We start from the raw sequence: 17,353 nt of genomic DNA on the forward strand, positions 1-17,353 counted from the left end.
TGCCTCTTTGCCTACTTGTGATCTCTATCAAATAATAAAATCTTTTTAAAAAAAGATAAATAATGGGTTACAAAATCTACCTACAGAAAGTGAGTGTAAATGTCACTAGAATTCTTCTATTAAAACAAACAATGTAGGCTGCACCGGCTGCTGCTCCTCCTTTTCCCCTTGAGCTGAACTCTACTTCCCTCCAGTCACTCAGGAGAAGCTCAGGATTCAGTGTTCTCTCTTCCCTCTGCTGACCCTTTCACTGTCTCACCAATTCTTAAATGCTGAAAAGCTCTCAACCTCTAAGCCCCTCTTGCATCGCTCTGGAAAGGCCTGCAGAGTTTTCAACCACACTGCTTTAGTCTTACCTGCCTTTCCAGCTGCTGGCATTACCGCAGTCCTAGACAGTCTCCCCTTGATGGAAGTGCTCAGGCCAAGTGTACAACGGGTCATCTCATGTCTATCTGTTAAAAACTATTCTCTTGCCTGACATGAGAATCCATGCGGACTCTGAAAGACCCCAGAGCCCACACACCCCGGCCCCAATCTCTGCTGGCCCTCAAGGTCCTGCTCACCCCAGTTGCATCTTATAGACAAGCTACGGGGACTCTCCGCAGAATGCCAAGCATTCCACATGGATCCCCCTTCCGTATCTTCATACAGCACCTTCCCTTTACCTCGAAGGCGCTTTCCCACTGTGCTCTGCTTGGAAGCAATGTGGTAAGATCGGTAAGAACAGGACCTTTGGAGTTAGGCAGACATTGTCTCAGATCCACACCCAGATCCACATCGCCTGCAAGCTAGGATTTGTTTTTGTAACTGAGCCTCAGTTTCTTCAGCCATAAAATGGAGACAAATAACATCATAGGGTTACCATTTAAAGTAAATTGGTAACAAAAGCGTGGTCTTGGTAAGTTCCTGACAACAGCCCACATCAGCATCCCAGATGGTTTTTCTGTCTAGATGAAGCATATACTGTGAGGTACCTTCCTTAACCACATTTAGGAAGAGCTGATACTTTTCTCTGGTACAGCATCTTTTCAGTTGTCAGTTTTTGTATTTAGTATGCTATATTGTCATGACTTAATTACATATACCTTCTGCAATATGGTGCATTCCTTAGAGGATGAAAAGCACCTTTGGCTTAAAAACCTTTTAAAAAAATAGCTTATATGATTATGTAAACAACGTTAACCAAAGATATAATGGTAAATAACGTTAACCAAAGATATAATAAAGATATAATGAAGCTCAGATAGGTCATCGTGTAATAGGAATTACAATATGCAGCCATATGGTACTTGAAGTATATGCATGCATTTTAAATCAAATTATGTTTATGCATATACTTATACACAAAAGGTACAATAATTAAATTACTATAGGTGATGCCTCTCTTTTGTGTATTTATCTTGGTGTGCCTGCAAACATGCATCTGTTTGCTTATTTACATGTATGTTAAGAATACAGAATTTTAAATAAATACTACCCAAAAGATTCTATGTCGATCTCTGGAGAGCCCTTGACACAGCAAAGAGAAGCTCAGTTTCAAGTTCTCAAACTAGATTTCCATCTCTGGAATTACAAATGTTCTCATAAGTAAACCAAGTAAAGATGCAAAATCAAAGCAACATTCTTTAACATGCTTCCATCTCTTCATAATGCCTTTGTATGTGTATATAAGTGCACATGTATAGTTAAGTCTTTACAAATTCTCAAGTGTTTAAAGGAACATCAAATTACTGAAAATAGAACAGATCTGAGCTAAAAGCCTAAGCCTAGATATTTTTAGAGAGGATTACACAATTAAGAATTATCAGGGGACACCTGGGTGGCTCAGTTGGTTAAGCGTCTGCCTTCAGTTCAGGTCATGATCCCAGAATCATAGGATTGAGTCCCACATCGGGTTCCCTGCTCAGCTTGGAGCCTGCTTCTCTCTCTCTCCCTCTGCCTGCCGCTCCCCCTGCTTGTGCTTACTCACTCCCTTACTCTCTGACAAATAATATTTTAAAGAAAAGAATTATCAGGGGCACCTGGGTGGCTCAGTGTATTAAGTCGCTGCCTTCAGCTCGGGTCATGATCTCAGGGTCCTGGGATCGAGCCCCGCATCGGGCTCTCTGCTCAGCAGGGAGCCTGCTTCCCCCTCTCTCTCTGCCTGACTCTCTGCCTATTTGTGATCTCTCTCTGTCAAATAAATAAATAAAATCTTAAAAAAAAAAGAATTATCAGAACATCACTTTATAAAATACAATGTGTACTGTAAGTGGCAATTTAGAATCAGATGAGATTTTAGAGTGAGGAAATGGAGACCAAAGTAAAGGACTGTGCCAAGGGGTTCTGCGGGAAGAAGTGGGACTAGAATCTAGTTAAAATTTGCTTTATAATTTAGCTAAAGTTTAATTCTTACTAAGCCTACAGCAGCACTAACATCTGCTTCCCACTAGATCTCCAGCACTCTAAACAGATTTTTCTTACCATCCTGCCTAAAGTGGCTTCCTTCAATAGTTCATCATTCTACTCTGTTTATTTCCTCAATGGTACTTATCATTTGTTGTAATCATCTTGTTTATTTGTACTTTACCTTTGCTTCCTGAACTCAGCAACTTGAGAGCAGAAGACTGCCTGTCCCCCTTGATTAAGCAGCCCTTGGCAGTGCCCGGCAGAACAAACGCGCGAACATCCGCAGAATGAAGGGATGATGAGTAAATTGTGCCCTACACCGTGCTAACTGTGCAGATCGCCATAGAATTGGATGCACGGGCACCTGGGTGGCTCAGTGGGTTGAGCCTCTGCCTTCCGCTCAGGTCATGATCTCAGGGTCCTGGGATCCAGCCCGCCCGCATCATGCTCTCTGCTCGGCGGAGAGCCTGCTTCCCCATCTCCCTCTGCTGCTCCCCCTGCTTGTGCTCTCTCTCCTTCTCTCACTCTCTATCAAATATATTCTTAAAAAAAAAAAAAAAAAAGAATTGGATGCACACTCCTTACCATAGCCCTGGGAGGTAAGCATCACTATCAGGACCATCTTATACATCAAAACATGGAGGCCCTGAGAAGTTAGGTAACTTTTCTGTGTTGGTAGCTAAGGACAGGGGAGGAGTACAGTCAGGTTTATTTGATCTCAAAATCTCAGAATGAGCTAAGGGAGAGAGTGGATTTCATGTGTCAAAGTCAAATTTGTGCAAGACAGAGGGGACAACAAAGGTCCAGCTGGAACTGAAGAAATAGGCAGAGAGAGACACATTAGCAAAGTCAGGCCCCAGGGGTTACTCAATACGTCCAAGAATCAACTACATCCAGAGTTCTGGATAAATCTTACATTCTCAGATTTCAAGCAGTGTATCAATGTGTGTGATCTTAAAATAAGTCACTAAAGACAAGGGGTAGAGGTATGCGGAGGGAAAAGCACTCCAGGCAAAGGAAACAATATTAATCGGGAGGGTGATGACTTAGTAATTTGGTGGGACTAAAGCAAGGTGGGTAACGGAGGTAGGAAAACAAGGAACATGTTTAGAAAGACAGACAAGGGGTCTGGATCACAACTTTGATTTGTAAAAGGGTTTGGATTTTATTCTCTTATAAGCAACAGATCCACTGTCAAGTTTTAAGCCTATGAATAATAGGATCAGTTTTGCATTTTTGTAAGATTACTCTGAAGCCTAGTTTGGAGTGATCTAAACCTGAAGGTAGATTGAATACTTAGATTGAATACTTCAATAACCCCAGGGATAACAGCCTTAACCGAGGCATTTTTAACTTTTTATTCCCTGGCAACAGCTTTAGCCAAATAAAAATGGTTGGAAAAGAATTTAAAAAAAAAACAAAACTAGTTCAATTTTATACATAGTGAGTCTGAAGTGACTGTGTGATACCAAAACAACTCATACACAAATTTTAAGAAATCCTAGATTTAAAGAAAAGTTTTATTAGCTGCTTTCCTCCCTGCGTGAGTCTTCAGTACCTTTACTCTGCCATATCCCACAGAGAGAGGACATAATATGCAGTTTAATAAGTTTATTTGGACAAGAGTATTTTTCCTAGGCTATCTAATAATATTTTTCAAGACAATGAACGTCCTTGGAAAATGCTATTCTAGAAGTTTTTAACTGTACTAAGGTTAGAGAACAGTGAAGAGTTTTTTAAACTGGCTCATAAACAATCAGAAAGCAGACTCCCTGTGCCCCCCCCCCCCCACCAAATTCACTTGAATAATCACTAAGGTATAAAGAAAGATCCTGCATGGCTCAGGTACCAGAATTCTGTGAGGGGTAGTAAAAATGGGAAAACCAGCCTAGTATTAAGTACCCCTATGAACTATACTAGCAAAGAGTGAAACAGATGTAGAGGTTGCTAGAAAGGTCAGTTCTGTCCAAAAACAAAACAAAACAAAACAAAACAAAAAGAATACTGCTAATAATGTAGAAACTGTAGAAAATTGTAGAAAAGCCAACCAGACACACATATTAAGGAGGGCCAGAAACTGTTCCCTCCTTCTAGGCTTAAGGAGATAATAAACCTCACCTTGGAACAAGCTTTCTTTGTTTAGGAAGGAATCCCTGGAGAATTCTCCCTTAGTTATGTAAATACAAGCAAACCATCTACTGCTCAAGGGAGAGAAAGTAAAGAGAAGTAAAGAAAGCCTTTGTGGACTGACAGAGGTCAACTCCTCGCAGTAGCCCTGAAGACTAGCCTGTTCTAGCCTGAAACTGGCTGATTTTGCGGGAAAAGTCCAGGGCCTTCTGATAGAACAGAGACTAGAGATCCCAAATGCTGCTCTATGAGTTGAAGCTGGTACTCCCCAGGTGGCTGAATAAGGAGGCTCTGGCTCAAGCTTGCTGGCTGGAAAGGATGCCATGAGCTCCTCCCTGAACAGTATGCACTAAGTCTGGGCAATGTGGCCTAACCAGGTTCAATGCAGAAGCTAAAATTTGTGGGGGTGCAAGGAAGCTGGTTTGGGTAGTGGCAGGCTGAGCCATACTGGAACTACAAGACCATGCCAGCATCAGAGAACAAGAGCTACTGAAGAAACCTCACAGGACCTGTCTTCAATACAACCATGCTAGTAGACCATCAACAGGAAGTTGAGCTCCTTGTGGTGTTCTGATTAGAGCCCCAAACAAGACTGATTAGGGCCCTGGGACTGCAAAAGCCCCAGAGACTCTTGCGTAATCTGGGATGAGAAACACTTTGGGAAATGTCCAGCTTCTCAAGAGTGGAGTTCAAAAAATAACTGTGAAAAGAGATTATGTTTACATGCCAAGATAATTCATTCTAGTTACATAGAGACAGATTTCTAAGGGTTGGTCAACGCACATGCAATAGCCAATATGAATCTCTCAAACCAGGCCAGCGTGAGGTCTCTGAAGCTACCTGCACCTACACGAAGCTCATGGGTCTCTGGGCAGGGAGGTTTTCCTGCAACCGGGAAAGCCAGGTAAAGTTCCAAGGAGATGCACAGGTAGCAGGGAACCAATTCCAGGTTCTCAAGTATTGTTGTGTTGGAATGTATGTGGAGCTTCAGAGGGCAAGCTCCCACCGCCCACAAGCACTGGAAGTAGGGATGAGAATGTGGAAAACAACCAGCATCCAGGTACAAATGCCAAGAGAGGCTAGCCTGGGCTAGCACAGTGGGCAACAAGAAGTCCTTGTACCTTTATACATGTACCCTGAGATGTCCAAGTCAGGCTGTGAAGGGTGAAAAAGTGAAAATACACCAACTATAAGACACACCCAAGCAAACATTATCATAAGATGTATTATAAGGCATTCCAGATGGGCCAGAAATTTGAGTTCACAATGTCAAGGCAGCCTAATAGCAGCAGGTCTGGGCTAATAAACTGGGGTGGCGGGAAGGGGGAGAAAAGGGGGTACATACTAATGCCTCTTAATGGAGAGGGTATAGACAGTTGTTAATTTACATTATGCAATTTCCAAGCCTTTTTCTACATTAGGTTAACCATGTATCCTTTGGTTTTCTCAGCAAGTTCAAGTTTATTTTTAAATGGCAATTTATTTTTTAAGGTGAAGAACCAGACCATCTCCTATCCTGAATCTGATGGAGCTGCTAATTTGGTTTATATTCTAGGGGGGAAAATACATTTATTGAGTGTTAAGGCATCAACTATCTTCAGGAAAAGTTTCCCTGCAGATATCTCAACTAATCTCTATGCACAAAAATAAATAAATAAGTAAAAATAAAGTTAGACATTTTTAAGATTTTATTTATTTGACATTGAGACAGCGAAAGCAGGAACACAAGCAGGGGGAGTGGGAGAGGGAGAACAGGATTCCCACTGAGCAGGGAGCTGGACAAAGTTAAACATAGTCTTAACACAAAAGCCTAGGAAAATGTAAGTTATAAATAACCATACATGTGTGTACATGCATACATACATGTGTATTATAATTTTCTTAATACTTTGAGCCAGAAAGTATCAAACCAAGTAAATTTTCAAAAAATACCACTAGAATCTTCTTTTTGACTTTACACATATCCACCTTTAGAACCCTGAATGACCTGTATCTACCCAAACTACTGGTTCTATACTGGATCTATTGGTTCATTTAATCATTTCCTGAGTAATATGCCAGGATCTTACATAAAGCCTATTTTCACAATAATTCTGTGTGATAGAAATTATTATCCCATTTATAAATGAGGAACCTATAGTTCAGAGGAATGAAGTGAGAACCCAGAGGTCACAAAGAATTCTATAGTGTTTTTTGACTTCTTGGACAATTTTGTACAAATCAACGAATATCTCCAAGCCCTATTCAACCCCAGATCAATGTGTTGGAGCCCTCTTTCAGTCCTTTTAACCCTGTGGTTTTAAGGTCATCTTCAGATCTATCTGTATGGCCCAAAAACATAGATACAGCTGGAGGCCACAGGAGAAGTGAGCTCCCAGCCTGAAGAGGCATGCTCGTCCATTTGCTTTACCCAGTAGGGCACAAACAGACTGGAAAAGGGTGTCTGATGACTTCATCTCTTGAAGACCTGAAGATCTATGATACTGCTTGGGTCAATGTTAAGGACCAGAAAGCATTCACCACAAAGCTGGGACTATACTTCTACCTAATTATTTATACACGGCAAAATAGATGTTCTAAGTCTCAGTCTTCATACCTCCTTTTCTATATATGATAAAAGATGTAGAGGCTACCAAATGGTCTCCAAGTTGTGTGGAACTTTGATAATAGAAGAAGAGTTATCTACACAACTGAAATCATATGATCAACAAAACCAGGTGAATCACTTAGTTCTCTCCACCAAAAGTGAGAGAAATCTAAGGAAAACCGGCTTGAAGAAAAAAGGAAGAATATATTGGTTCATGTCATGGACAAATCTGGAGATATATGGATTTGGCTTTGGGCATAACTTTATTCCAGCCACACATGATGCCAGTAGGCTCCCCCTCAGCTCTGTTTCCTCTAAACTGGGTCTGTTTTGAAATACCATCAGATACCTCAATGCCTGTGGCTCTTCTAAGCCTCGTAGCAGGAGGATATTACAACAGAACTGCCCGAGAAAATGTCTCAACACATCATCTAGGTCCCAACTGAGTGACTTGCCCCATCCCCAAACCCCGCCCTATGGCCAAAGAGATGAGGTATTCTCAATGATTAAACCACCCAAACTACTGGAAAAGGGTGCTTTCTCAAAGGAGATTCAGGACCACAGAAGGGAGAAAGACAGCTGTGCAGGATAAAATAGATTAACCCCAGGACACATTAGAAAGAACAAAGTTTATTTCCTCATCTAACCCCTGCAAACTCATTAACTCTTACACTCAATTCAAAATTCAACCTCTATGTTTTCTATGAATTCTAAACCAATTAACACTAGTAATGAAGTTGTAATAATAGTAATAATAAGAGTAATAACTAGTAATTATCAAATACATACTTTAAACCTAGATACTGTTAAGCACGTCACATACATTATTTCCCAATCATCAATTTATAGAGGAACTGAGGCTCAACCAGGTTAACCCAAGCTCAGCCGAAAATCACATACTTTTAAGGAGTGTAACCAGAATTCAAACCAAGATCCAACTCGGATACCATATTCTTAACCCAAACACAAAATTACCTCTCTCTCGGTATTGTTCTTACCAGTATCCCTAACTCACCTCTAAGCCAATGCTCTGATTTCCTTTTGACCGAGGCTGTCCTGAACCTTAACACATTGCTACTCTCCTATTGCTACTAGAATCAGCTAGAACTACTTTTGGTTAGGTGGGATTCTTTCTGATTCAAGAAAACATATCACCTTACACTTGAAAGGTGCTTAACAATGCTTCAAACAACAGACGTGAAGTCTGCCCCTAACAAGAAGCAGGTCCTTACACCATCCAGAGCAGCCAAAGGAAGGAACTGACTTCATCACTCATCTGGACAACAGCAGCAACGGGATTTCTATTACTCACTAGAAATGGTCTCATTAAAGAAAAATCCCATGTGCTTCCGCACTGTAAATGTGCCAACAGACAGCTCAGTAGGAAACCTTTCCAAACAGCAAAATCGTTAGTCGGAACATGACAGTTTGAACAGAGGAATAGCAGATCATTTATGCAGCATGGAAGTGAAGAAATTTACGGAGCCTATTGCAATGTAAAAAGTATTATAATTAATAACTCTAATTTTCTAGGGGAGGAAGTGGTTTATTACATTTCTTAAGCAAAGAAGACAAGACAACTTTAAATTTTTTTAAATTATATAATCAGAAAAAGATTGCTTTGGGGTGGGGAGGGGTAGAGGGAAAGGGAGAGAGAGAGAATATTAAGCAGGCTCCACACCCAGCATAGAGCCGGACCTGTGGTTCAATCTCACAACCCTGAGATCATGAACTGAGCTGAAATCAAAAGTCAGACACTTAACCAACTAAGCCACCCATGCACCCCAAGATGAAGCTTTTTTAGTAAAAAGTCAACTTGGGCGCCTGGCTGGCTCGCTCAGTCAAGCATATGCCTTTGGCTCAGGTCATGATCCCAGAGTCCTGGGATCAGGCCCTTCACTGGGCTCCCCGCTCAGTGGCGAATCCACTTCTCTTGGGAAACCACTCCCCCTGCTTATGCGCATGTGTGCTCTAATAAAGAAAATCTTAAAAAAAAAGTTAACCTTCTAATTTAGTAAACTCATTCTCCACCCCTATGTGATTTGAAAAACAAAATCAAGTTATAGAAAACGTTCAGAACTATTCTAACTTATTTGAAACACGAGTTTGAATTGAAATGAAATTCTCCTAACACTGGGTAAAAAGCTCAATACTAGGAATTAAAAGTAATGTGGAAAGGCAAAATTATCATAAGCCTCTCTAGACTGCACAAAATGTGTGCTCTTCACTATCTCAAAAATTAAATAATAAACGTTAATTCATTTGTGTTAACACACGCAGTATGCTAAATCATATCTATAGAATAATTAGATGTCAAGTGACAAATGACTTATACTTTTTAATTTCATAAATTCCCCTGTTTTCCCAGAATTTTCCTAAGTTCCAGAAGAAAACCTATCCATATCAAAGCCTATGATTCAGGATAGACTTCTAGAACCTAGAACTTAGGGAGAATGTAGGCAAAGCTTAGGGAGCAGTCTACACCACAATGGGGATGTGGGGGAAGGTTAGCTCAAGACTGACTGCATGATGAGAATCTGAGAAACATTTATCCAGGTAGAGTTCTTAATTTCAACAACCCATTATATTAAAGGCTCATGCAGTATCCTAAATCTTTCTTCTTTCTTTAAAAAAAAAAAAAAAATTAGATGCCAAGTCACAGATCACTTGTGCTTAATTTCATATCTTCCTTCGGTTTTCTCCCATGAGTTCATCCTTTTCCCTGTGCATCCACACAGCAGTGAGACCCAAATGCAGATGGCAGACAAGAGAGACAAAGGACTGGGAAGTCAGAAGGTCTGATCCAGATCCGAACCAAGGACACCTTAAAATCATTGTTAAATCTCCCCATCTCTTAGTTTCTTCATCTGACAAAGGGGAAGACTTGCTTGTTTCCTCCACAAGACTATCATGAAACTCAAACAAGGTCAGTGATATGAGGTACTCTCAAAGCTTCAAATTGCTATAAAAACATTAGATACTGTTATTACAATTAATATATTCCTAGGCAAAAAGGTGCCAAATATACATGAATTCTAGATTTGTTATTTGTATGAATTGAGGCAGACAGAGGCATATAGTTATAGATATCCTCTTTTTATGTTAATTGCAAATTTAATTAAATCCCAAGGAATAAAGAGAAAAACTCTAACTCGTCTACATCCTGTTAAAATTTATAGTCACAACATGAGGAATGATTCAGTGTCTACATCAACATACTATTCACATTTTTTAAATGTAAAAATTTAAAACTGCATGAATTGTCCACGTTCTGTCACCTACAGTCCAGGATCTGTAAATAGGGATGACAATAGTACCTACATGATGGGGTTGATATAAAGATTGGGTCAATATGTACAGAGCACTGGACCACCATGTGAACACTTGCACCGTGATACCAGGGAGAATCAGCCAGTTCTGGGTTCAAACTATTGCTCCAATCTGTACTAGATGTGTGATTTGAAAAGTACGTCTCAGAGGGCCACTGTGAGGATTAACAGTCATATATATAAGTGTGTGTGTGTGTGTGTATGTATATTTATGTGTGTGTATGTATACATGTATGTGTACATATATATATGAAGATTGAAAAGATATCAGTTATCTTGAAAGTTATCAGTAAGTGGTGGGATTGATGGTTTTGCTTAGAGGAATAATGTTTAATGACACTAATACTGGTAAGGTATAAAAGAGCTTCTTTAACTTTCAGTGGTTTATTGAGGTCAGATAATTTTGGAAGAGATACTGCACCAATGTTGGCAGTAGCAAAAATGTATGTGATTTTAAAGTGCTGAGTACAGGATCAAATCCTCAATGACATCCCCAAGCTTAACTCTGTTTCAGACTTATCATTGACAAAATATTTTAAGTAGACAGAAACACATTTACCCTTGAGAAGCATACAGTTTACTCCTTCACATTCAACTCTATTATCTCAACTCCTACAAAGCTTCCGTTGTGTAAAGTGCCCAGTGGTATTCCACTACAACAAAGCCATTGTGTTTCCAAAGAATTTAGATGATTTCCCAGTCTTTGTCAACACCATTTCTTGCAAATCTGAATGAAAAATGAAGATCTCCTTGAAAAGCTTTTAAAAATCTAATCTTTTTTTCATTTTTCATTTCCCTAATTCATTTTCATTTTCATTTCCCCAAAAGAGTGAAGAGAAAATTAAGGAGCTTTTTAAAATAGGGGGAGGAGTCAAAGAATAAAGAGAACATCTTTTTAAGCTGTTAAGATGTTTTTTAGGGTTAACAACTTAGAAGACTATCCAATCCACCTTACCTGGAATTCTAGTTGATTCCCTGTCATCTTCATGGCTTCACTTTCTAGCCACAGACAAATGTGCTACCAACCTCCCAACCGCCACCCCCACAAGGCTTGGTTTTCAGTTGCTTTTGTTGCCATGTTATCTTCCATCACTTTTTTGGACCTCAAAACTGTTAAATCACAGCTTTCCAGAGGAAAAAGTAGTCTTAGAAACCATGCTCTTATACCCATTTCCTTTTGCACAGGCTTCCATACTAACAGTCTGATGAATGAGAAGACTGATGACTTCCAGAAAATGACAAAGGGACTCTGGGTCAAGAAACCAAGGATCCTCTCTCCCTGGGCAGGGTGGCTTATCCATACTTGCATCAAATTTCAGCATCAAATTTCTTATGTGTCTGTTTCAAGTTTGTGTAATCTATTCCCATTTTTAAGCAAACCAATCCATTGCTAGGTTTTCACCTTATAATTAAAATATTACATCTTAGAAATCAAATGAAGCATCACTCTCAAACAGCCTTTTGATGAGATACTAGCATTGGAATTACAAGAGCAAGGGCAAACTTCTCAGTGTCATTTAGTTTTATTTTGTTTTTCCTAATTCTTATGTTCTTATTTTCATAATGCAATTATGACATCAGGAACCAAAATAAGGTCACCTTAATTACTTTTTTTATGACTTCTTACATGCAAAAAGTTTATTTCTGCCCAATAACTTAAAAATAAACGACCACAGCATTTAAGAGAATAATTTCTGTCACCTATTACACACAAATATTTGGTGTATATATAAATAATAACAGCAAATCCTAGAACAATTTACATGTGGCAAATATCATCGAAGTTCAACAAGCTAACATATATGTGCTGAAATGCAACCAATAGGAATTACTCAAAAATCTCAAACATTTTGGATTCATGTCTTCCCCATCACCTATCCGAGTGTCTAAATAGAGAGAGGGGCAGCAGATCATTCTCAACTTCCAAAAATTAGATGCCTTTTAGATATAGAAAAGACAGGAGGGGAATTTGTAAGGTGGAAAACAGTAGTCCTACCCTTTGAGGTAGCTCATTGAAAAAGCTACTTCTGGGGTAAAGGACTCTCTTTGTACTGCTTTAAATAAAATAATTCTAGTCCTGGGACACGGGGATGGCTCAGTCGGTTAAGCATCCGACTCTTGGTTTGGGTGGTAAGATCAAGCCCTGAGTTGGACTCTGCACCAGCGGGAAGTCTTAAGATTCTCTCCTTCTTGTTTCCACTCTCAAATAAATAAATCTTTAAAAATAATAATTCTAGCCCCATTTGGACAATGTTATTTGTTTTGCTAAGTCACCTATGTGTGAAATTTAATTACATAATGCAACTACCTAGACCACTTCTGTCACAAGTCCTTCAGCAAAAAATGGTTAAGTATTTGATAAAATGTTCTCCATTAAAAGAACACACATAGAAAACGAAATGTGGAAAAATAAAAAGAAAATGAAATGTGATTACCTTTCCAAAGTCACGAACATCAAACAGGTCAAATGCTTCAAAGAGTTCACTCTTTCTCATTCCAAAGGTCTCGCAACAGGCCGTGAGGAATGTCCTTATGTTCTTCAAACAGAGAAACTGAGGAATGGGAAATAGCTATTAGTATATAGTGAATCACTCTGAATGCTCTATATCCTCTGTCCACCCAGAATGCTATTTAAAAAAATGACAAGGGAAAAAAAGAATCAACTTTTGAGACTGCTTTGCAATTAATCCTTCAGCAGTGTTTACTGAGTACCTGCTTGGGCACAGGTGATACATCTATGAAGAAGTTACATAAAGTTTCTGCCCTCATGAAACTTATATTCTAATAAAAGAAGACACACAAGAAAAAACTCAGCAACAAAAACCAAAAACGTAAATATTTTCATGTGGTGGTAAGTGCAATAGGGAAAAAAGCCAGGTGGAGGGATCAGGAGCACTGGTGGGAGGGGGTGGGGAGGCACTTAAATGAATGATTAGAGAAGGTGTCAGCGAGAAGAGAGCAGATAAGCAGAGATTTGAAGGGGGTGAAGGAACAAGCCAGGCAGAAATGCAGGTCACAGCATTCCAACTTAAAGTAGCATCCCACGGCAAAGCCCTGAGACAGAATAAGGTGTGTTTAAGAAAGGGGCCAATGTGGGCACCTGGGTGGCTCAGGTCGTGATCCCAGGGTCTTGGGATTGAGCCCCACATGGAGCTCCCTGCTTGGCAGGAAGCCTGCTTCTTTTTCTCCCACTCCCCTGCTTGTGTTCCCTCTCCTGCTGGGTCTCTGTCAAATAAATAAATAAAATATTTAAAAAAAAAAGGAAAGGAAAGAAAGGGGCCAATGCAGCTGGAGCAGAGTGAGTGACAGGGAGAAAGGTAGGAGGTGAGCTAAAAAGGTATGGGGTCAGATGATGAAGGACCTTGTTGCACCAGCTTTTACTCTGACCAAGATAAGAGTCACTGAAGGCTTTGGGGCAGAGGAGGGATGTGACCTGATTTTTACAGGGGTCTTTCAGGCTGCTGTTTTTAACATAGATGGAAAGGAGGAGGAACAAACATGGAGATAGGAAAAGCAGATAGGAGGGTAAGACATAACCATGCAAAAACCACATGTTACATTTTGACTATGTTAAATTTGAGATACCTCTAGTCATCCAGTGGGATGTGGGGCAGGCAACTGGATATACAAATCTGCAGTCTGGGGTACAGGCATATAGTACAGACAAAAATTTGGAGTTTTTAGAGTATACAGAACTTTTTTTTTTAAGATTTTATTTATTTATTTGACAGAGATCACAAGTAGGCAGAGAGGCAGACAGAGGGAGAAGGGAAAGCAGGCTCCCCACTGAGCAGAGAGCCAGATGCAGGGCTCCAACCCAGGACCTTGGGATCATGACCTGAGCTGAAGGCAGGGGCTTAACCCACTGAGCCACCCAGGAGCCCCAACAGAACATTTTTATCCATGATATTACCTTAGAGGACTTTATGAGAAAACAGAGGAGAGGACCTGGAACTGAGTCATCTTAGGAGATCAGGAAAAGAGCCCACCAAGAGGCTGATCAGGAGTGACTGGTGAGGAAGGGTAATAACCAGAAGCACAGGTTTTCCCTTAAGTAAAGAAAGTGTTTCTAGAAAAAAGGCATGATAAACTCTTTTAGCTAACGATAAGTAAGATTTGACCAAGCGCTGTCCATGGACTCTGGCAGTGTGAAGGTTACAGGTATACCTTGATAAAAACAAGTTCTGTGTGGAATGGGGTGCATGGAGCAGGTTCCAGAGATGATGGGAACAGAGGAAGTGAAAAGGGATTATAGAATATAGACCCTTAAGGAGTTTGCTGCAAAGGGGAACAGAGGATTGAGTAGGTGTCAGAGAGAAAGAGAAGTCAAGGAAGGCCTTTTTAAAAACAATGGAAGCTGTTACGACATGTTTTTATTTTGATGAGAATAAGTCAGTAAAGAGGGGAAAGTTGGTCATGCAAGAGAGAAGGCGAGTCGCCAGAATGAGGTCCTTGAGTAGGCAAACACTGCTCCCGTGGAGAAGTATGACTTGGAGAGAGAAGGCTCAGTTCATCAACACTACAACAAAAGGGAAAGCAGATCTATGGACAGTTTTTAAAAACAAAATTTACTTTCAGTATCACAAAGACTCAGACTTACCTAAGCAAAATACACACATACCCTGAAAGTGAATCACTGCTTTTTGGAGACCTGAGCTGCAGTGGCATGCATAAGACCATTATCCTCCAATAAGTGAGAAACCCATCAGCTAATCTGAGCCTTCTTTTTTTAAGCACCGTCAATGTTTTATTTTGTTGTTTTGTTTTTCATATTGGTTTTTTAATTTACAGAAAGCGCATTTTACTTCCTCTGTATTTGAAACATTCAGATTTTTCACAGGCTTAACTTAGATGCAGTTTGACCCTTTACAGGAATCCTTCTCTAAGGCTTAAATATTTCAGGAGAGGTTAAAACCACAGGGGAAGCATCATGAACCCTTTGAAGCACAAAGACAGAAGCCATTCAGCACATGGAGTCACTACTTGCACTCTAAAAAATTCATAAGAGACCTGTACAACGCAGAATCACTCTACATGTAGCTCTTCCACATAGGACTGCTTATTTACAGATTAAAAGCCTTGCATTCTGCCAAGATAGACAATAATTACTCCCTTGAGGATTATGCAACTGCTCTCTTGCAATATTTTTTACATAATTAAGTGCCCAACTCATAGCTCACCAAGGAGAAATACAATTACGCATGCCACCCTCTGAAGATTGCTCACCAAAACCAGATTTCATCCTGTGTAGGAAAAACTACAGTAGACTTCCACCCAAGTGCTTTCTTAACTCAAAAAAGCAAGGATTATTTCTGAAAAGTTAAAAAAAAAAAAAAGAAAAAGAAAAAACTGAAATGCAGTCATTACTGGATACACATTTAAAAACAGGTCTTCCTGGGGTGCCTGGGTGGCTCACTGGGTTAAGCCTCTGCCTTTGGCTCAGGTCATGATCTCAGGGTCCTGGGATCTAGCCCCACATCGGGGGGGGAAAAAAAAAAAAAAACAGGTCTTCTTACTTCTAGAACCAACCTTAACTTTATTTGCCCCTTAACTAGTTCAGTTCTATTAAATTCCACAAATATTTACTGGATTTGGAAAAAGTCACTTGTATCCTCTCACTTTTTTGAAGCAATCCTCAAATTTGGTGTTCCCCGTAGGTATTTCCTCAGGCAACAGATTTGAATGCCTACAACATTCCAGACACTGGAAATGTTAAAAATGAGTAACACGAGTGGTTCTGCCTCAAGCTTGTCTAATCTTATTTGGAGATTTTCACAGTTATCCAGTTTGGCTAATATGACTAGGATCACATTCCACTTGATGTTCACAGGTGCTCATCTCTGTGCACACACAGGAACGAAGCTGAGGGCTGGAGGAAGCGAGCCCCAATACCACTGCAGAAGCACTGGCCAACCTGGGACGGACAGCCTGCCTGCCACTCCTGAGGCTTAGATTTTGTTTTCATCATGCTGAGCTTGTTCTTTTTCCAGTTTATTTTTAAGAATTTCTAACCAAAAATTGAGAAGATAGTACAATGAACATTCCACCTACCCAACAACTGGAACATACTGTCATATATATGTGTGGTTTTTTAAGATACTTATTTTTTTTTATTTTTTATTTTTTATAAACATATTTTTATCCCCAGGGGTACAGGTCTGTGAATTGCCAGGTTTACACACTTCACAGCACTCACCATAGCACATACGGTCCCCAATGTCCATAACCCCACCCCCTCTACTGACCCCCCTCCCCCCAGCAACCCTCAGTTTGTTTTGTGACATTAAGAGTCACTCATCCTTTGTCTCCCTCCCAATCCCATCTTGTTTCATTTATTCTTCTCCTACCCCCTTAACCCCCCAAGTTTCATCTCCACTTCCTCATATCAGGGAGATCATATGATAGTAGTCTTTCTCCAATTGACTTATTTCGCTAAGCATGATACCCTAAAGATACAAATGTAGTGATCCGAAGGGGCACGTGCACCCGAATGTTTATAGCAGCAATGTCTACAATAGCCAAACTATGGAAAGAACCTAGATGTCCATCAACAGACGAATGGATAAAGAAGATGTGGTATATATACACAATGGAATACTATGCAGCCATCAAAAGAAATGAAATCTTGCCATTTGCGACAATTTGGATGGAACTAAAAGATTTATTTTAAAGAGAGAGAAAGCATGTGCGAGCACAAGAGGTAGGAGGGAGCAGCAGAGGGAGAGGGAGAGAGAACCTTAAGCAGACTCTGCAATGAGCAGAACCCAACTCTGGGCTCGATCTCATGACCCTGAGATTATGACCTGAGCTGAAATCAAGAGCTGGACACTTTACTGACTGTACCACCCAGGCACCCCTATATATGTGCTTTTATATGCCAACTATTTATAAGATGTATTTTGCTTAAGTATTTGGAAGCAAG

The 17,353-nt window shown here is 40.1% G+C and overlaps 1 protein-coding gene across 5 annotated transcripts in view; it reads right to left on the minus strand.

Annotated features, from left to right (window-relative positions):
- Positions 1-17,353, minus strand: part of VAV3 (vav guanine nucleotide exchange factor 3) — a 361,362-nt gene that overhangs the window by 260,384 nt on the left and 83,625 nt on the right. For all 5 annotated transcript variants that reach the window (XM_032867260.1, XM_032867258.1, XM_032867257.1 and 2 more), the window contains exon 2: positions 12,867-12,983. In XM_032867260.1, the coding sequence (XP_032723151.1) occupies positions 12,867-12,983 (117 nt within the window). The remainder of the gene's footprint in view (positions 1-12,866; positions 12,984-17,353) is intronic.

The sequence above is a fragment of the Lontra canadensis genome, unplaced genomic scaffold (assembly GCF_010015895.1).
Source record: "Lontra canadensis isolate GAN:19392208 unplaced genomic scaffold, GSC_riverotter_1.0 scaffold33, whole genome shotgun sequence".
Taxonomy (NCBI): Eukaryota; Metazoa; Chordata; class Mammalia; order Carnivora; family Mustelidae; genus Lontra; species Lontra canadensis.